General features: G+C 41.4%; 1 protein-coding gene across 2 annotated transcripts in view; it reads left to right on the forward strand.

The window, feature by feature from the left end:
- The window catches only part of kcnd3 (potassium voltage-gated channel, Shal-related subfamily, member 3), a 95,848-nt gene that overhangs the window by 67,505 nt on the left and 5,821 nt on the right, over nt 1–22,522 (forward strand). For both annotated transcript variants that reach the window (XM_020096449.2, XM_069526886.1), the window contains exons 4-7: nt 6,366–6,534; nt 18,342–18,443; nt 21,295–21,327; nt 21,471–21,560. In XM_020096449.2, the coding sequence (XP_019952008.1) occupies nt 6,366–6,534; nt 18,342–18,443; nt 21,295–21,327; nt 21,471–21,560 (394 nt within the window). The remainder of the gene's footprint in view (nt 1–6,365; nt 6,535–18,341; nt 18,444–21,294; nt 21,328–21,470; nt 21,561–22,522) is intronic.

A 22,522-nucleotide genomic window follows, 5' to 3' on the forward strand; every position in this document is an offset into this window, starting at 1 on the left:
GCACAAAGTTTTCTTTATCTTACCTTGTTTTTCTACTGAGGATCATCTCAGACAGAAAAACTACTCTTGAACCCATTTTACTTTCTCAGTAAGGACACGTTTTAAGCAGTCCTTTATTATTTGTCTTAATCAAGCTTCACAAAACAGGATCCCAATCAGAGTTCATGTCTGTGTTAAGATGTCTTGCAGGAGAGTTGAGATTATTGTATCTGATTTCATTCTCATTAAGATATATTTTCCTCCTCTTTACTTATAAGCATTGACACCATCAGAATCTTGTTTCTGCTGTTCTCATTTTGAATTTCTTGGTTGTACTCTTGCTTCTTCCTCTCATTCTCTGTCTCCCTACCTGTTGTTCCTCCCCCTACTTACTTCTTCCTCTCCTGTGGTGACATTTGTGGTGGTGATTTTAGATCGTTGTTCTATCCCGGAAGAGCAATGTGTCAGCAGAGTTTCTTCCATTTGAGTGAGTGGCCATGAAATGTCAGATGAGAGTAGACGGGTGAATGGTTGAGGGTTAGAGGCCTGAAGAGACAATCTTTCACTCTGCTGAATCCAAAAGAGCTAAACTTCATTGGCCTGTGACAGGTACCCAATAAAAATGGAACTCGGTTACTACTTATGGGTATTTTTATGAGGCATCATCTTTTATGGTCACTGTTGTAACACAATTTTTGAAAAAACAGCCTCAGAATTTTTAAATACACTGAAATACCATTTATCAAAGGTCATACATTTTTAGTCTAAAGCAATATTATCATAATTATAGGGTCATATACTGAATTTATTGGAACAAATAATTAAAGTTATCAAGCTCATTCTAAATTTACGTAGTGAAATGCCTCTATGTAGTCTGGAATTGAAACACTGAACGAATAAATCAAATATTTATTTTTAAAAAGCTAAGATAGAATAGAATCTTTCAACGTAATTTAATCAGAAACAGAACAAACTTGATGTTCTTTCTATCATGTCCCAACACCGCTGCAGAAGGACGATTGTCTTTCACTTGCAGGTTGCTTTGTTTTCATCTCAAAATGTTTTGCTCTCTTTTCATCCTCCTAAAAATAAATTGTTTGCAAGCAGGGATGATTGACAAACATGCAGTGTCATTTCAGGAGACCGTAGCAAGCTAGATTAGCAAAGTAAATCCTATAGCTCATGTGTTGCAGATGGTTAAATGTGACTTTTCACAGAGTGCACATTGTGTTGTTTACTTTTCATAACGCTGCAGAAATTACAATAAATTACTGAGACTTCTCCGCCCTGCGTTCTGCACAGTCTGCAAAACTGATATTGATATCCAACATCGTGGATCAGCAGGTAATAATTAAACATTGAATGCATTCTCAGAGCAGTGCCTTTGTATTGTTAAGACTGTGAATTAAAGCTGATAATTTTTTAACAAAAATGTCAATACTTGCTATGCATTCAGAATAACAATAACATGAAATCCTCATGTTGGTATCACCAAGCCCTGGACACTACGGCCGGTTATTAAAGCCATGGCAGGTAGTGATTCTATTTTTTTTGGGTGGCTGTGGCTCAGACAGACGTCAGGTTTTAGCTCTGAAGTGTGACGAGCATTTGATATTGAAGGAAGCTACAGTAGCTCTCCATGGTGCTGAAATCAGTAAATTCTCAGTAAACCTGCTGTAAACTGAAGACCTTGGTCAAGGATCTCCTCCAGGATTAAATATAAACCAAACAACACTTCCTGTTCAGAAGGGTTCAAATTAACAGATGTGCCTCTGAAGCACTGATGGACAGAAGGGCAGCTGTGGCTGTGGGAGTTTTATTGATCGCACAACAAGCAGTTAGATCCCAAATTGCTCAGTTGTGTTACTAATGAGCACTCTACACACACATCAAGATATCATCGATGTGTGAAAACAATAGTTGTGGATTGACATGTGTAATATGTGACCAGTGTGCGCTGGCTGACCTTTTCCTTTTTGTGTTCATGTGACAACTTTAAACACAAGTGTCCACAAACGTCATACTCTCTCAATGTTAGACATGATGCTGATAATGACTGCAAATTAACAAATTATTATTATTATGTCCATTATCACTTGTATGATGGTGTTTCTTAACAAATTATTATATTTGTTCCATGTTGAACCTTCTTAAGAGAAGCAATGCTCTTTAAGCTTCTTTGCTCAACATTTACACATTTTTGTTTTGTATTCAAGTTCTTGCTATATGTCTGACAAGTCTGTGTATAAACTACACAGACATGTCATAGACACACAAACCAACTCACTAACACTGAATTTACTGCCACCTGCAGTGGGTGAATTAAGTCCTCTAGGGGGTCAATTCACCGCCAGGGATTGTGGTCCAAACTGAATCACTTAGTCTGTATCTTAAGGGAACAGGGGAAAATTGCAGAGAAATCCCATGGGATTTGGTCTGTGAATAGAGACCCAGCCTTCAATACTTCATAGCGTCATACCCTCCCTTCCTTTTTTAATAGAAGTTTCCTATCTGGAACATAGTCTATCAATAAATATGGCAATGCAATTTTGCTGTACATACATAAAGGCAGTTTATGATCCACAAAGTGAAAACAAATTCCAGCAATCAATATTTACTCATCTCAGAGCAGTTAATTTCAATCTTGTTGTGCAGAGAGTTTTTAGTATACACATACAATAACAGGGACTAGGTCAAACCTAGTATACGGCTGCACTGTGAATGGTCACAGGACGTAGTTGAAGACTGTTCTGGAATTTCAATTAGCACATTAATGAAATTTGCTAATTGGTTTCAGCCCTTTATCTGTTTCCACATTCCCTCGATCAGACATTATAGGAAGCTGGCAGTTTGTATAATGTCTGATTAAACTGGTTGGAACGTCATACAGCTCCTCCAGGTAATGTATGGAAGAGTTCAGCGTTGCTGTGCATACAAACAGCCTTTGTCTGCCACTAAGTGCATGGCCTTCATGTGGATAACAAACTGTCGCCCCTCGGCCAATCAGTGAACTGAGTAGATGCCAAGAGATGTGTCTCAGGGGGAGGCTGGTGACTGTCTTCTGCTGAAAGTAGATAATTTCGTCCAAGAAGTCCCAAGGTGCCGTTTTGAGTAAAACAAAGGTACTGAAGGGGTCTGAAAAGTCAGTTAATCTAGAGACAGATGTGCTAAGTTGGCAAAACTGCCTGTATATGCCCTGTGAATGTAATAGAAACTGTTCGCACCAATGCATTTTGAAACACCAAATGGCCAGTGGGGAAATTCGGCTTCTCGAACAATTGTGCTACCTAATCACAATCTCAACTCAACCACACACACATGACCACAGTCATGAACACTCAGGGATGTAGTACTGAAAAATACAACTTTATTTTCACGTGTATGCACAGTATTTGTTTCGTGTTACTCCAGAGTGCTGGTTGATCAGTGCATATGTAAGGGGATGAGCTTTGCACTCCTGACCTGACAAGACGTGACCGGCCATCATCACAAATCTGTGTGTCTGTCAGCCCCTCAGACCACCTCTGATAAGTCCATCCATCACGTACCGTTACAAGAGCACTCAATAACCTTCCATCTATCCTTCCCAGACTTTATTAATATAACCCGCAGAGACCCGGCCATCCTGTGATGGGATGTGACAACCCTGACCGAGGACTGACCTGCCCACCTGACCTGTTTGCGTGTATATGTGTGTGTGCACGCGTGTAAAGGGTTTGTGCATTCACCTTTGTTTTGTTAATATGTGAGGACACACATGTACAGCATCCTCATAGTGGCATTTGAGTGTGGGAGCAAGTGGAGAGAAAAACAACTCATAGGTGCACAACTCATATTGTAGGTGCACATCTGTTGAGTAAATATCTCATCCTCCATTATACTTCCTTTCTCTATTTATCCTTCTTCTTCCTTTCTGAGACATTTACCTCCACCTTGTTTTTCGCCACCTTCCCTGTCTGCATTCATCCAGGCGGGAGGGAGAGAAATGATATCTAACCTCACTTATCACATGCACACACACACGTGCATGCGCAGCCTCACACCACTTATTAGAGCTTTCTCTTTCTTTAATGTGCGTGAGCCCGGCTTTATCTCTGTGCCACGTATAATGGCTCAGAGATGGTATCATCAGAGACGGACCAGCTCGACTAAATGGGTGCGGCAAATTGACTGTAGTATTCGGTGAGAGGGGCCTCTATCTGGCAATCTGATAGGATCCCATTAAAGAAGGCTTGCAGATGAATATGATTACCTTTTAATTCCTCCTAATGGAAACATCTTCTGAAGAGGGGAGGAGATGAAATGTTTTGTAGTGATAGCGCCTTTGTACCACTGATAGCATTGTTATTGCCTAATTTGGGTAGAAAGGCCATTAAAGTTCTTGGAAGAGACGATGGATGCTCTCTGTGAGTAGCCTCTCAGTTATGGCAATGGACCAGCGGTTCACTGTGTGTGGGCAGTGCTTTGTTTTATTGATGCAAAAACCACTCTTCACTTAAATGGCCTCATATTGGGATCGTATTTGCTGAAATGTTTGACTAATGAGGAAGAGGTTTCATCTTTTGTTGCAACTCCTTTTCCAATGATCTGAATGAGAGTGTGTGTGTCTGTGTGTGTGTGTGTGTGTGTGTTGGTGGTTCATGCGTATGTGCATTTTACTATTGTGCGTTTTTACCATTTCCAATGGACTGTGACAGAAGTGCTTAATTAGATTATGAAGCCACTATCGTGACAACTTCTTAAGCAGATTATTGTTCATTTATGCAGAGCCTCAGAGGGGCTGTGCGCCAAGTCTTCAAATAACAATCAGTGCGTCTCTCTGTGATCTGTCAAAGTGAATGAATTTGATGAGCAATGTGTTTCTTGATATATACAAGAATCTGCATACTTGAAATATATTTCAGGCATTGATAGCGTTCCTCTTGCTGTTCAATGTCATTACTACTCAAACAGCCTTATTTCACTGCTGTGAAACATGCTGCTTAAAAAGGACCCAAAGTAACATAGCAACACTAACATTTATGAAGTTTTGGGTTTGTATATATTCAATATTAATATATGTGATGTGAGTTTACACCTCCACATGTGCAACATATCAGTTGTGTATCCCTGCATGTGCATGGGAGTCAGTTGTTGCCTATACACGCGTGCCTGGCAGCAGTAACATGTTGATTGACTAGATCTGTGCTCTGCCAAGTCCATAGGGGCCTATAATATACATTACAGATGCATCAGGGGGTCCAATGCCAAATGCTGCTCCGTCCTTGTGTTGTTAGTATTCATGTGAAAATGTGCTGTTCCATCTGTCACGTACTGGGTTGCCACATTTAAGAGGGATCGATGGAAAAGTGGAATATTCAGAAAAAAATGCACAGAAATCTGAGATCAGACATGTTCTTCCATTTGTTAGTGTATATAAATGTCTGTGGTGGATGAAATCTTCTGATAGTTTAAAAAGAATCATACCTATTTGCATAATTGTGTTTACATACAGTTTTTACAGCTAAATCAAGCTAACAATTCCAAATATCTGTCTTTATTCCTGTTTGCACTTTTCACAAATCCTCGGAAATGTATAGGAAGGACAGAAAGACAGAGGTTTCTGTATGTAATAGCAGAATGTATAATGCTGGATGGCTTAAAACTATTTGTCTCAGGCTTATTTGCAGTCCGACTTTGAATCGGTTCTAATAAATTCAGTCGAACTTCTTATTTAGCTGGAAAACAAGAACAAATTACTTGCTCTTTTTACTCATGAATAGCAAATGAACACCATTAGATATAAAGGTTGCTTTTCTAACTTAAGTCACGCTCTTTTAGCTTTTGAAGTTGTTCTCATATGTCTCCTGTCTTTTGTCCTCCCACTGTTGATTCCTATAGTGCTCCTTCTTCCTTGGGAATAAAAAAGGGATTTCTAATATTGTTACTGTAATTGCGTTGTCTGTCTTTGAGCTGGAGATGGGATTGCTTTTGACTTGCAAATATTTCAGATCGAATTGGGCTAAATGGCTTTTGGGAAATGTGCCTGGCAGTCAACATATCTTCCTCTTCTCCTCGCTAAAGGTTAATAGTATATCTACTCTCAGTGAATGAGTCTGTGGACTTTACTGTTCCATTCAGACAGAGAGAGGGATTGGTAGCAGCCTCTCTCTTTTCCCTCTTGGGGTGGGATGGGGTTCACAGGTCAAGCTTAACCCTGGTGGGGATGAACTCGTGCAGCATAGAGAAGCCTAAAAAAAGAAACATGAAAGCCTCGTACAAGAAGAGTGAATGGGCAGGAAGTTGGGCTGGTGGTGTGTGTGTTTCTACAAGGATGAGCTACCACTGGCAGATTTGAAAGACGATGATTAAATTTGTTCTCTCTTTCTTCCTTTCACCCCCTGCAGGTACGGAGACATGGTCCCTAAGACGATTGCAGGGAAGATCTTTGGTTCGATCTGCTCCCTGAGTGGGGTGTTGGTAATCGCCCTGCCTGTCCCCGTCATCGTGTCCAACTTTAGTCGCATCTATCACCAAAACCAGAGAGCAGACAAGCGGCGGGCACAGAAAGTACAGGTGAACACATTTTAATTTACCTTCACATGGGCCCAAGAGGGTCGGACCTACAGCCCAGAAGGGAGCTCTGACGTTTGTCTCCCCCAGACGGAGGGACTCCACTGGGTTCATATCTTCCTTGAGACTAATGATGATGTGTGTGCAATGCATATTCACTTACAGTACATTCCCATTAACAGGATGTGCATTATACATATTCAATGAGTATCATCACATTTTAATGGCCCTCGTCCCTTGACATGCATACCTAAACCTTGACCTTTTCACTGTGTGCTGCATTAATCATCATTTAGAGGAATACTTGCTCTTTACTCTGACAACAATGATGTGTTGCTTGAATTTGCCTCAGTTTGCAGCCTAAGGTTTTATTCTATAAAGCTCAATGATTTAGTTTCAATAAGATAAAGAGGCAGAAAATAAAAAAATTCTCAAGATATTGATGTCTGATCTACTTTAGGAACATCCATCTGCCAAGGCCCAACAGTCTTAAGATCAATCATTTCATACACTCATAGATTTTAATCTCTTTAATGGGCCTGATTTGTTTTATCCATGAATTATTCCCTGGCAAATCAATGAAAATGTTGAAAGAGATTCCTCGCAAAATTAAATTAATCACAGGATCAGTCATTCCTGGATCCACCCCCTGATCGGAATCCCATCAAGATTGAAAGACTTCTTCCCTGACCCATACTGCTTCCACCAAGTTTATTAAAATTGGCTCTGTTGTTATGGTCTTACTTACAAACAAACATATGAACCAGACGGGTGAAAACAACCTCCTTGGTAATAAATTCAGACAAACAAATATTAAACATTCATCTTAACAAAGAAAGGAGATTATTTACAACATTGCATTCAAATTTAAAGGTCAAAGACTTTGTTCATGGGATTTTGGTAAGAAAAACAACATCCTTTATAAATGATTTGTGGGTCGATGAAAATTGCTCTGATTGTAATAATTCACCAACGAATGATTTACAGATCAGCTTTAAGTCATAAAGGTCTTCTTATAGAAAAACCTCTGGAGAATCTGGAAGAAGTTCTATTCATCAATAACTCATAAACATTGGATTATTGGTTTATTAACTCAAAAATATTTACCAACAAATTGAAAGGAAGAACACAAGCCAAAGGGACTTTATAAAAATCTGACTTTCCCTTAACTTATTATTCATAACACACAATTTAAAGCTTATATAAAATATCAGGATGTTGATGTCTCTGCACTAGTGACAGATTTCGGGAGACTTCAAGTTTCTGATTTATCTTTCTTCAAATTAGGCATGAATGTTCACTTGGACTCAGATTTTTGTGGTCAAAGGTCAGTGTGACCTCACACCCATTCTTGTGAATGTGCATCAGGAACGTCTTGAGGGAAACAAACAATCGGTCAAGGTCATTGTGACCTCACAAAGCATGGTTTTGACAACAACTCAAGAATTCCTCTTTGAATCATGACACAGTTTCACACAAATGTTGAATGTGGTGAAAGTGGTGATGTTTCCAAAAGGTCAAGGGTCAAATTTACTTCGACATTCTAACATTCAGCAAAACATTTTCTGGCTTCAGACTTCATCATCATCTCCACAGCGCAGGAACAAATTATGACAAAACATTGAGGAGAAAAATCTTTAAAGACACTAAAATATAAACTATATTGTGTCAATCAGCTTCTTACTATGAGTAAAGAGGTTTTACGTAACATGAACTATCTGATATTTATAGTTATTTTTAATTTTACGAGTTGTTATCTAATTGATTTAAATTGAGTAGGACTCATAAAAACATTTATACTGTTCCCCCAAAAATGCAGGAGCGAGATAAGGTAACAAAAGTGTCCTTTAGTAAAAGACAAGGTTCTTACAAAACACAAAGTCAAACAATCCACAAACAGAAAACCGCTGGGAGAAAAACAATAGGATTGTAAAAAGAGCTGAACTGAAAAAACATGGAAAACACAAAGACTCATGAGCAAAGGATCTGAAAGTGAATGATGTAAGACGACTGACTGACAAAGACAAAAGGAAGCACAGGGACTTATATACACCACAAGGGAGGGGGGGTTGATTGAACACAGGTGAAACACATGAGAAACAGGTGCAGACGATCACAGGGGCAGGAAACGGGACAACCACAGGAAGTTAAGCCAGAGACACATGAGGAGTAGAAACCTCAAAATAAAACAGGAAATAGAACTCAGAGTGAAACAACTGAACACAAACCTAAACATAAAGGAAACACAGGAAAAGTCACTAAACAAAGAGAACATCAAACGAAAAATCCAAAAACTCTTGATCTCAGAGTCAGCGAGTTAAAGTCTAGAGTCATGACACATTTTAAAAATCAAATATGAACAGGCAACAGTACCAGAGAAACCGATTAGCAGATCTTTGAATGTTCATTATTCACTTAAAATATTTTAGTTCGTCCAAACCACAGTATCTCAACTCCTCCTTCAACTCCAGAGCTGCTAGGATTTTTGGATTAGACTGGACTCACCCTGAAATGCCTGTCACAAGAATTCAAAATGAGCAGCATTTCCTCTCTTCACACGATTTTCTCCTTTGGTTTGTTCTTGTGAGGAGATTTTCCTCTAAGTATAAAAACCCACACGGGCACAAATGCACCGATGGATTATGTAAACTTATGTTTTATCTGTGGACGGTGTAAAGATCTTATCTTCCTTTAGGTAAATAGTTCCGCTTTTACAGACCTTGACACAGGGAGCACATAAAGGACTTAAAGGTACAGTGTGTAGAATTTTATGATATCTAGTTTGTCCAGTCTGGACTAATGTAAAAAACATGGCGGCCTCCGTAGAGAGGACTCCCTCGATGTAAATATAAGGTATTTAAATATAAATAGCCTTTTCTGGGGTAAAGAAAACTACAATTCATACAATTTAGATGAAACGAACTAGTGAAAACATCATGAGGATTATTCTACATTAAATTTCTACCAATAGTTCAATTTCACCTAAATCTCACACCCTGGACCTTTAAGAGGCAGAATGAAAATAAATCAAATAATATCTTTTTCTAAATGTTTGAAATTAAAGTTTGAAAATATTTCTGCTTTAAAGTGTATTTATATTATATTTATATCATGAATTATACTTTAAACTGCTGCATAAACAATATGAACACCTCTGCAGTTTCCTAAATGTAATTTACTCGTGGTTGTGGGTGACGCAGCGTGTGACCGGTGTGCATTTAAAGAATCCTGCAGTTTAGAGGGGGAGAGTTTAACACAGGTTATTTTCTGCAGCTGCAATTCACAGAAACAAATAGGCTGTCGGGTTTTGTGCCACAATTTATCAGCGTTCCCTTCGGTGAGTTCTCATCTACGTGGGCGGGCCACACAAGTACAGAATATATGGGAAACTTTGACCTCTAGAAAAAGTGCTTAGTTCTCACTAACCACAACCACAACAAATGTTTTCAGCTGCATTTGGATGGTGATCATGGATTATAATTACAACTAGATTACTTAATTACTAGATATACAGTAAACCTACATATACAACCAATATTGGCAACACCTCTATCATAACAATTGTCATTACTGCTTCCTTCTTCCCTTGACTGATTGATTGATGAATTCTAGCCGCTCTGAGCTTCTGTGCACAGCAGGACTGAATCACATTGTCGAGTTGATCCGATTATTTTTAATATCAACATTAGGAGCCGTGATCACATCATTGTTGTTGTTGTTGGGTTGTCAACTTTTTTGTGGCAGGAAAAAAATATATAAAATCTTTTTATTCTCACACATGCTCCTAAATACATTTTACAGTTTGTCAGCTGCAAGTGCGAGTACAACGCTCACACTGTGGAGCCCTGCTTCAGACATCAGCAGCCACACACACAACTCTGGGCTGGTGTGAGGGCAGGCCAGTTTGTAGTGTGTTTGTTTGGACCCAGCAGACATGCACACACTGACACATATTTTCAGAGACTGTTGCCAGCCCTCATCGCTCTTGTTCGCACCTCCCCTAGTAGAGCTTTTTCTCACTCCTTGAGCTCATTTCTTCTCCTCTGCTCCGTCTCCATCCACCCTTTCCCAACCTGCTCTCCTCCTCTCCCGTTCTCCCCCTCCCCATCTCACCCTCTCTGTGATTACTGCCATCCATCTCTGCACATGCTCGCTGGTTGTAGTTTAAATCTGTTTAAAGCCCTGCAGTTCGACCGTGGCCTGACCACCACCCAGTCTTAACTAACCGTAACCTTGTCTGCCGAGAAAGACTCCGGCGTAACGGAGCCAAGTGTGTGGCGAGGAAATGGTAAGGGAAGGGGGCGTGTTTGGTGGAGGATGGTAGACAGGAGGGAAAGTGTTGGCAAGTTAGGGAAATTATCTGGATTGAAAACAGGTTGGAAACCGATGAGATTCATGTACTGTTGACGCAGAAAAGAGAGAGAGGAGTGGAGTGGTGACAAGGAAGGCCAGAAGGAAGGAGGGAACAGGGGAGGCAAAGGGGAGAGAAAGGGAGGGAGAGCTGGAGGCAAAGTGTGTCCTAATGCTGTGTCCTTTCCTGAAATAGCCATCTCCGAGATGAGGTGCTACTGTTTGTGTGGGGTTAAACACACGTTTGAATCCACCACACTTCCTGGCAGTTTCGGCCTGATCGTAGTTTGTTCAACCTTCACTCACTGCAGCGTCCCACGCGGCGCTCTGTACCAGACGTGCACACCTCCAGGAGCGCCAACTAACTGGCCAGCGTAGCATGACAGTGCTGTCGTCATTAACTAGCACTGAACGACTCCCTCAGGCACTTGAAAGCCTCCCTGGTTTGCCCGGCGGTGAGGTCAGCTATTTGCTCAAGCACCCATACATCCAGCGGATAGATTTTTTCCCTTTTTACAACAGCATGACTCAAAGACTTTATTACTGCCTTCATAGTGATATTCCACCTGGATACCTTGATCCTTGAGACGGTTATACCCATAGCAAATCAAGGTCTATGTGCAAAGGATGATGATGAGGTACGTTTGCAAATGTGACATTTTAAGGATATTTAAGAGGATGCAATCTGTCCTTAATTATACCATAGGATCAAGTGTTTATTAGCATTTAAGCTTTTGGGAGTATGTCTCGAATTAGGCTGAATATGGTGCTAGCTTGAGAGGTTAACGAAAACAGCTCATTTTATTCCACAGCACACGATGTCGTTCTATCTGTCAGATAGATTCATGGGAATCTATCAGATCTATTCCCATGAACCTTGTATTCATGGTTCCCTGAGGATGAATCCTAATGACTTTCATCTTCCCCTGACGTTTCCTGCTCACCCCCATGAAGCTGATACTTGTGATTTGAGCTAAATATTTTTGACGACTATTGTGTGGATTACCCCGAGATTTGATGCTGCTGCAGCTTGCATGGTTGTATTTAAAAACGAGTAAAATAGATTGTACTGCCCTTTGCAGCAACTGCTATAGACATGTGTTCAGCTCAGTGCAGCCCAGCTCATATTCATTTAATGTTCTTGGACTCTAGCTTGGCAGACGATGGAAACCTCGGTGTAGATGGTGTATGATAGAGCCATTATCATTGTATGGGCCACTCTTCATCTGCTAATGACAACTATTTAATGCCCCATTCAAGCATTATTCAGACATGCCATATCCCTCAGTACCCCATTACTACCCTATACATAACGTACATTGTTCTTTAATGCTCCATAACCTGAACCAAACACGACCTTCTCAGCCATTAAGCCAACCATTTAGCAAGTGACACTGGTCGTTTACCATCGCAAAACGTCATGTGCTCAGCATTTATTACCTGCACGTGGTTGTATTTCACAGAAAATCCATTGTTCCTCTGACAATTTCTTAGAATAAGGTTATGTTTAACTGAGAGTAAAATCCATTCAAGATTGCCTTTCACAGTAGTTAAGCGACGACTGGAGAGCAGACAGAAGGAACGGGCGGGGGAATTATTAATGGTAGAAAGTGCAGCGTTGCTCCCTTTGCGTTTTCCGACCCTCTCTGTTCACCTCCTGTCTCCTTCCTCTTTTTTCCCCCTCTTCTTACATGCTGTGCCCCATCCACATCCATCTTCGTTCAGGTCTAATTGTTTGCTGTTCTGGGCTCCCATTACAATTAGCCATCCATCTGGATGGTGCAAGAGAGACAGCGCCTGATGTGTCTCACTGTACAAAGGAGAGATACATGTCGACGCCACAAGTCGCTGTGTGAAAAGACTGAACCTTTGAGACGCAGACGTATTCTTCATCCTGTTTCCCTACAGTCGTCAGTGTCATTACGTTTGTCTTACGGTGAATTGAGCACAGACATAAAGTGATCTGAAACACTGAGTCCGGTCTGCAGGGGTGACTCTATTGATGCTCCGCAGAGCTTATTTGCATAAAGGCAATGATATCCCCAGGTAGGTGTCATTACGAATTCTGAGCATTGCACCTTAAATAGGGCAAGATTTAAATGGAGAATCACAAAGGGCAAGTGATAGAGAAGGATTAGAGTGGAATTAAAATGAGCTGAACTGCTTAGTGTTTCCATTGTAGGCTGCCGGATCTGTTGGACATAAAGTTGCATTCATGCTTGGTGCAACGTTTCAACGTGAGCTCCGACTGCATTTTGATTTTGTAGTTCAGTGTTGGACTTTGTTCACCATGCTTTAATTCTATTCCAAGTAACTCTTTACATTCATTCATTATTGAACTATTCTGTGCAGTTGCTGTATTTACATCGTTTAAGTTTCTTTCAGACACGCAGTGAACACCGACTAATCTCCTGAAATTATGCACATTTTCATTTGCTACTGGATTAATTTTTGCAAGATTTCATACTTACATTTATGAGCATTTTACCCGCAGCAATCGCCATGTTGATTCACTTCCTCCGTTTGTAAAGCATGCTGGGAAGGTTCAGCTGGTTACTACCCCTACATCACATAGAAATGGAACAACTCTACCCCTTCATGGCCACACGCAAAATGACGGGATAGGGCCAAGGAGAAGGGCTAAGGGGGGAATTGGGACAGGCTACAAATGTCTAGAAAGTCTAAATCAGTGCGTTAAGGGACATAATAGTCTTTTCAACAGGGATTTTTGTTTGGGAATGCAAAGACAAATGGTGTCATTCCTCTGACAGTGGAATCAGATCAGACACACTTCCACATATGTGTAATTCCCAAAGAGCTGTGACTTCCTGATACAACATTCATGATCTGTACCTTGAAATGTGTCCGTCCCATTTACATAAACCCGTTGGTTCTCACTTGGGGGATTGAACCTCTTTTGTTTGATAGAGGAGTCTTCTATAATTCAGTGAAACACATATGATGTTAACTACTCTTGAGTACAGAATAGAGTTCTTTGATCATGAGCCTCTGTTGTCGCGCTGCAGAATCTATAGCTGGCATTGTTTGTTTCCCATTGTTGTTCTTGTCTCAGTGAAACTTTCCGTTGCTCTTTATTTTACTACATTGTCCATTTTTGCCACTTTGGTAGGAAATCTTTCTGCGGATGGAGCGACTGTTGTCCTCAAACTTAGTAGAAAAATGTTTTTCTGTCCGTTGCAGTTCATGAGCTTTACACTGGTTCCAGGCTGACATGGAAGGAACAAAACAAAAACAACACCCCCCCCCCCCCCCCCCCCCCCCCCCCCCCCCCCCCCCCTGCTCCCTTTGCTTTAAATCATCTACCTATTGTTTTTCTCCCTCCATCAGAAGGTTGAAGTCAAAAGGTTGAGATGACTTCTCGCTGAGAGTGTTTTCCCCCTTCTAGACAATCAATAAAGTCGTAGACAAAGCAGAAGGATGGAGGAATGTTGACAGGGGACCTCACTGAGGAGGGCCAAGAGTTGTGCCGTCCGTAAGAAAAACATCCTGAATACCAACATGACGGCAGCTTGTCCGTACTCTTCTCTATGATCAAAGGTATTTGTCTCTGAGTGGTTTGAGTCCGAGGTTAAGTCGACTTTGTTACAGAGGTCAGCAGATCTCTGCGGGTCCAGGTTGTCGAAGGACTTGATTTCCTCTCTCTCTCTCTCTCTCTCAGCTCTTTCTCTCTCTCAGCTCTCGCTCTCTCAGCTCTCTTTCTTTCTGCGTGTGTGTGTGTGTGTATGTGTTATCATAAGGCGACATACCTCAGAGGATGTAACTGACTTATTTGCTTGTGGCAGAAATGTCAGCATGTATAAAAGCAACTCCTCAGTTGAGCGGCAGGTGCAGAACAAAATGAGACTCTTCTGTGGCCATTTGTGTGTGTGTGTGTGTGTGTGTGTGTGTGTGTGTGTGTGTGTGTGTGTACTGGGGAGAGTGTGTATGCGGTGGGGGGGTGCTTTCTCATCAGATGTTCTCCTCTTTCACTTGTATGGTTCAAAGGCAGCCCTCAAGCGGAACGTAATCTGGTCTCGCAGCTCGAATGCTCCACTTTTTCACTCCTCCAAATTCTATACAGGCAGGCTGACAAGGCTGCAACTCACGAGGTGCTGTGAATTTTTTAACTTTTACTTTCAAGTCGGAAAAAATTTACTTCTAACAAAACTACCTGGAAATGCTTGGCGAAGTATGTCATTGGAGCTAAGTGGATACATAGCGTTTTTTGTTTTTTTTTATAATTTGAGGATATGCCAGTGTAGATCCCTCAGCTGTTAGCACGTGATGTCAAAATGAAGCATTTGTGCAGACTTGCATCCTATAGCGGTAATCTGTAAAGTGTGATTCATCCTAAACTGTGGCTCTGTGGCGGGAAGAACAAAATCAAAGATGAAGAAAAGGCTTTTAATCAGTTTATTGGCTCATGTGGGTGTGAAAACATCTGGACTGTTTCAAGCAGTGATTTTGTGCATCACACTCTTCTGGCAGGAGTTGGAATATTTTTAATTTTGAAAGCTATTAAGGGAAAGTCTATGGACGCGTATTGTATTCACTCGAGAAAAATAAATTCTGATCTCTTTCTGCATTAACGAGGTAGCTCAAAATCCTAATACTTTCCATCTAAGAATCCAGACCTGAGGTGCCTGCACAGAGTAGACAAACTAATAATAATGCCATCTTTATCCCTTAAAGACACATGAATCGCTCAATTCCTCAAACTCAGTGGGCAGTTTGTGGGGGGATTAGAGCTGATACCATCCTCCTTTAACCAAAATTACCAAAAATTCGAATGAACACAGACGATATCTTTCTTTTCTTCATAATTGCTCTTCAACATCTATCAACTCTAACAGGATCCGCTTAGTAACGCTGACCATTGTACTGAAGTAAACAGAGACGCCAGAGAATTTGTAATTAAGCAAACCAGAAACCGGAAAGCACACAACACCAGCATAGACACTCTACCACCTCTAGCGTTTCAGCGGTGTAATTGCAGACACGTGAATGTTCGGCCCTATGAGCAGGCTACACGGAGGCATGAATTGGCCTTAAGACAGAAGCCTGCTATAGACAATAGACAACAAAAATGTAGATATGAGGATATAATAACATTTATAAAAGATTTTCAGATTATATTTGACTACAGATAAGTGCAAACTCTAATTCTTCTGTGTGGTAACACTGATAGAGCACTTACATTTTCCCTCTATGTGTTTTGTGTTTCAGTGCCTTGTAACTTACTACTTGGTCCTCTGTGCATGTGTAGGTGTTCATGAAAGGCCTGTGTCCATGGTTTCCTCTGCCCTCTCAATGATGCTTCAGCAGCAATTCAGGCCCAATCTGTCGTGAGGTGGCTCTGCCTGAAAGCACACACAGATGGGCCTCAGACACAAGCGCCTGGGTCCCAGAGGCCCCGGGAACCTATCAGAGAACTGCAGAAGTAGATTCAATCTAGCAGGACATGTTCTTAACATCCCCTCCATTACCCCTGCGCTGCCTGGCAACCATCGCCACAGTCACACGCTTCTGTTTGCGTGGTGGCCCCAGAGAGACGATCCCATTGGATGAGCACAATGTCAGAACATGAAGAGGGGTCATCCCAAAGGCCTGTGGGATTGCTGTGCCAGCACAAACGTACATAGGTGTTAGAGTGTGAGGGCACGCAGAGCTGGGGAAAACTTACCAAGCGGAGCCAGGGAGAGAGGGCGACAGAGTCAAAAAGATGGAGGAGAACAGGAGAGGTAAACAGTTTGAAAGAAGTGGGGTTTGTGCTGTAGTCGCTACAGAGCACAGTGGATTGGCCACTCTTCACATGTGCATTCACAGGCATCGTTTATTCCCCCTGCCCCTCCTTATGAAATCCCAGCATGAGCTACCTGCGGGTCAACAAACATTACCATGTTGTAAATGAAACTCAAGTCCGGGGATAAGCTTGAATTACCATACATTAACATACTCTCACTGAGCCAGGTACCTCTGCTGGCACTCTATGTGGCTCACATGTATATGTATGGGAATTTTAGCAATGAAGACGAGGCATGCATGCTTTAGCACACATGGAGATATGCAAACACACATCCGCACACTCAATTAACCCCCCAGCAGTGCATGGGGCCCCCTACTAAACGAGCTGCGTGTCTGCTCATCATTTACACAGCTCACATTATCCTGCTAGCAATTTCCCTTCAATGAATCCATCATTCTATTTTTAAATTGCAGAAGGAGAAGCAACAGAAACAGACACACACACACGTGCTGTAGCTGCACCGAGCCCGACACGCAGATGTTGACTTTGATGAGAAAATGGCAGGACTTTTGAGAAATAAGTAACTCTGATTACGCAGTCCTGGTAACATGACACATCATGTTCTCCTCACAGGAATTTGTACGCAGACGTTTTCACACATGTTCAGTTGCAGGAGCAGAATCCTCCCACTGTGTCAAAGCTACTGATGCTTGAAGATCTCACTGTTCCTTCCTCGTACTCCTTCTCTTCTCTTCTTCATCCCAGTCGCCTCACAGGAGAGATTTGACAGCGTGAGAGAAAGGGATAGCAAAAAGAGGCCGGTCTGTGCGCTAACTGTGCTGTACAGGTTTGATGAGTAAAGATGCATTTCAGCCGACGCATGCTTGGCTGCTTAGGAGTGAAGCTGTAGAGCAGTGGTCACCAACATGGTGCCCGTGGGCACCAGGTAGCCCCCAAGGACCACATGAGTAGCCCGCAGGCCTTTTCTAAAAATAACACAACTCACCAGTGATTTGATATGCGTTTCTAATTAAATGTAATTATTAGCTTTTTATACTGTCAAATTTATATTCTCATATTGAGGTTGACTATTGACTATGATTTGTTAAAAGGGTTGGTTAGTGGCTCGTGAATATGGGCCTTTTTTTTTATGAAATGTTGTTCAAGTGATGCAAACTGAGCAAATTTGTTATTTCAGAAGAGTGTATCAAACTGGTAGCCCTTCGTATGACTCAGTACCCATGAAGTAGGTCTCAGTTTCAAAAAGGTTGGTGACCCCTGCTGTAGAGCGTTATGGGCCGGGACACCTGATTTCATTTACGACACAAAACCACAAACAAAGCAGCACATTAAACAGCCTAAATAATTTGAATTCAATATTCTGAACGCAGAATGACACTTAAGCTAATACCTGGTCCACTCCTAGCTGCCTCCCTAACTGGTTTTCAACCCAATAAATGTGCTATCGTGTAGTCGCCATTAATCATTCATAAGTATCGCAGGGGATTAGAGTGAACATATTACAGGAGATAACAGTGAATGCTTTAGTAGCACATGCTTGATTTGATCTATAAGATCACAGCACAAATATGAAGCAAATCAGTGGGACGTGTCTGGATGGTACCAAGTCGTTCTGACATATGGTTGCATGGTATAGTACTGTATAGCACTGACTGTCTAACAGGTGGATTCTGTGATCTCCTTCTCTTTCCAGAAAGCTCGCTTGGCCAGGATACGAATATCCAAGACGGGAAGCTCCAATGCCTTCCTCCACAGCAAGCGCAACGGCCTGTTCAACGAAGTCCTAGAGCTCACGGTAAGAAAAGCCTCCAAGACCACAGATGCGTCGCTGGTGTCAACACATGGCACCCTCACATTTTTTGTCTTTTGACTGACGACACAGAAAGCCTGACATCTGCAATCACTTGGAAAAAATGCTCTGAGGATTTCTGAGTAATTGGATGTGGTCCAACACTTGTCCATCCGCTAATTATCAGTTCTTAGAATGCGCCCAGAATCCCATCAGAGCAGTTTACTGTGATCTCATCCACGGAGCGGCATTTTCTAATGTGAGCATCCCGAGCCCAGCTGCCCAGCTGCCCATCTGAGGAACAGGCTTGGGGCGATGTAGCAGGAAATGTAAACACAACTCAGGGATGTTCCATGCGTCGCCAAAATGTTGTGGTTCACAGGCGCTATAGTGGCCCGGGGCTGACACGGCACAAAAATAAAAACGTGTTTCATCCACCCCCCATCCGTCTTGCTATATGTGCATCTCTCTCTCTCTCTTTCTTTCTCGCTCTGTCTCTTTTTCTTTTTCTCAGAATGGTAGCAGGCCTTATTCTCGAGCTTTGGCTGAACAATGTATCAAATTTATATTGACATTGCCTTAAGAGATAACGTGTTGCAGTGATGTTGTTTCCATTTATCTTAAATACAAGCAAAGTATCATGGGTAAACTCCACAGCAAATATTGACTGATAAAGTTGCTTCATTGGATGTTTTTTTTATAACGGTGCTAAAAGAGACTGTCAGCAGTCAGCAAAAGTTTAAAACTTCTATATAAATAAGGATTTTATTTTGTAGTTTGTTTTATATATGACACAGAGCAGAAGTATTGCTAATGTGATTACATATTGTGAAGGTTTGTTTTTATTTTGTTTACTTGAATACCACAGCCGATATTACATTTAAATGAAATAATTAAGTATGGATTAGGGAACATTATTACATTGCAGTGCAGTGCATGTTTTTCTGTATAGTACGCAAAGCACAGAGTCATTATCAAAATCTCAAATATCTGTCATTGAAAACACAATAAGAAAAGAGTTTCCTCCTTTTCCACATTGTGCAGCCAAAGCTCAAAAGTAATTAAATGCAACATGATCAGCATCTCAAGACTTTTTCACTTCTTTGCAGAGATAGTCATATAAATTCATGAGCAGTCGCTCTCCTGCGCTGTCTGCTCAGATAAATGTACCTTTCATTTTTTTCTTTAATGTATTTTCTGTTTTATCAAATTTATTTGTCAGGTTGGTTTAAAAAATTAGCCACAGTCGAGCTCTGTCTATCAGTGGTGACTCTTCATGTCCAAGATAGTTCACAGTTCGTAAGCTCTTGTATGAAGACATAAACCAGCACAATTAAAATGTAAATTGTTGTACAAATTGAGTGTAATTTTAAGGCTGCTATTTACTAACAGCATTTTCAGCATCATACAGAGCGACTCAGTGTGATTTGTCGCTCGGCCGATCAAGCTGTTTCCTCTCACCACAGTATGGCGGCCACCTGGGTGGTGAGCCATGGCCGCCTCCAGATAGACTGCTGGTATGGGCATGCTGTCGAATGTATAGAGAAAGACAGAAATAACTGCATAAACAATTCTGTGGAGTGTGAGCACAGGTGAGCGGCCTGGTACCGTCTCTGTGAAGAAGTTTCTGCTTCCAACAACAGACGCCCGCTCAACTAACAGAAAATTGCAACTACAAATCCCTGAAACGTGGCGCTGTAGTTTTTCTTCCGGCAGTGCTGTCGTGCATTCAGGATCAGGGCAGTATATTGTTGGGCTTTGTTTTTTATAAACAGCTCAACTATGGATTCTGCAGGGAAAGACTGATGCAACCCATTGAAAGACTGTATATGTGAAACATTGCTGCACTTCTGAAAGCAACAGCAGCTGCATTCTGCAATATACTGAACTGATCTTCCCGAGCGCAAGCTCAAGGCTTTTATGGCCAATATTTATGAAAATAATGCAGAATAATCTCTGTTGCATGTGTCAAAGCTCCTCTGAAGACCCTGCTGAGATGTTTGATGTATAAGTGTGTTAAATTTCAAACTGTGTTAGCAACATTTTAATAATCTGAAGGCATCTCTTTGAAATTTTACCTGGGAAACTGAGTGAATGAAGAGCAGATAACAGAATATTAAAAGCCTTGTTATTTCATTATATAAAGATTTATGTGTCTGAATATAAAATTTCTTGTACGAACAGAGCAAATATTTTCCACAAACTTTAATTCCCCCCTACAAGGCCCAGCAGTACAATAATTTATTGGACTAATAAAAGAAAATAAACACACGGACTGAAAAATCCAAGCGAACAAACTGTCGAGTATTAACAATCACATGTTGTTTTAGATGGTCTCTACATTTTTCCTACAGGATCCACAACAGTCCATAAGAATCTCATTCTCTGACTCACCACACCACTGCCCAGAAATGAGTTTCATAACCCAACCACCACAGAACTAGAAACATCACCCACTTGTTCACGCACAAATACACACATACATACACACACACACACAAATAAATGGGCCACGGCATAGAAAATAAGGAATATGGAAAACAAGTCATGAACATGTTGCCTGTAGCTACAATCTTTGCGATCGCAGAGACGGAGGCAAAAAGCCACAGTGGAAATTCTTTGTGAATTTTATATACTGTATATCCATTATGGGCGAGTTGTGCTAGAAGTCTCCCCTCCAGCACAGATCAATGCACTGGCTCCACTGATGTTAGCGGACGTGCCTCTCAGGGTAGGAATGGTAATGTTCCTGGCATCACTGTGGCCTTGACGGCTGTCTGTTCTCAACGCTCAAACTACGAACACTATTTAAAATCACACCTGTCTGTTCTCCTTTTGTCTTCCTCTCCAACCGAAGCAACTTCCATACAAGATGAACCTTTCAGAGCAGGTACTGAGACATCTGCCGGCCGCGCACCTCCCACATCTGATTAGTGTCATCCTAAAAGAAAACGTAGCAGAGCACTCATTTCGTGTGCATGCGTGTTTGTGTGTGTGTGTGTGTGTGTGTGTGTGTGTGTGTGTGTGTTACAGAGTTCTGAGGAGGAGCAGCGGTTAAGTAAGTCTACTTCTCTATTAGAGAGCCAGCACCACCACCTGCTGCACTGTCTGGAGAAAACCACTGTGAGTACACACACACACACATAAAACAAACACACACACACACACACACACACACACACACACACACACACACACACACACACAAACATTTTTTTCACTCATGCAGATTTTAGAATATTATCTTAACGTCAGCATAAAAGCCCATATAAATCCATGCATTTCTCTCAGGCTGTAGCTCATCAGAGGGAAGTAACTGACAGCAGAATGTGTATAGATCTACAGTATATGTCCATGGGCGAGTGCAGCTCACTGTAGCGTGATGTCCAGAGCACTACATCTTCCCTTATGACACACGATCATCTGTGTGTATGTGATACAGACGCACACACGTCTGCTTCAGCCTGACACAACTCATCGCACGACAAATGGAAGAATCTAGCATGCACTGTTGCACATGCACACACCCAAGCTGTTACACACTATATATACATTATATATATGCATATGTGAGAAAATGGATGACAAGAAGTTCAGTGTGCATGTGAATTAAACCTACAACTAGAATCTGCCAGTCCCCCTAAGAAAACACATTTAAATCCACTAGATCTAGATTTTTGGGGGGGATCTGCACCAAATTGCCTTAGGAATAGGTGTATCAAAAAACACCCAATCATCCAACGATAAGGAAAGTGAAAAAAAAAACATCCTGGATCCATGGCAAAATTTAATGAGCTCTTTCTTCCATCCTTCCATCCAGTTTTGTGGAAATCACATCCTGTAGTTTTTGTTTATCCTCATTGGCTGAGGAGCTGTTAACAATCATGCTATTATGTTTAAAGTTGATGTGATAAACCTGTTTGCAAATACTCACCAATTTATATTCTCCAAAACATGTATTCATGTAGAGTCGTGTTTATCCCTCTCATCATCATCTGTCTTAAGCTGCTAAATGCTCCTCTGCAGTAAATTCTCCAGCTTGTCTTTAACTGTGTCAGACTGCCGTTTGGAGCAGGTAGAGTACA

This window comes from Paralichthys olivaceus, chromosome 6 (assembly GCF_024713975.1).
Source record: "Paralichthys olivaceus isolate ysfri-2021 chromosome 6, ASM2471397v2, whole genome shotgun sequence".
Lineage (NCBI taxonomy): Eukaryota > Metazoa > Chordata > Actinopteri > Pleuronectiformes > Paralichthyidae > Paralichthys > Paralichthys olivaceus.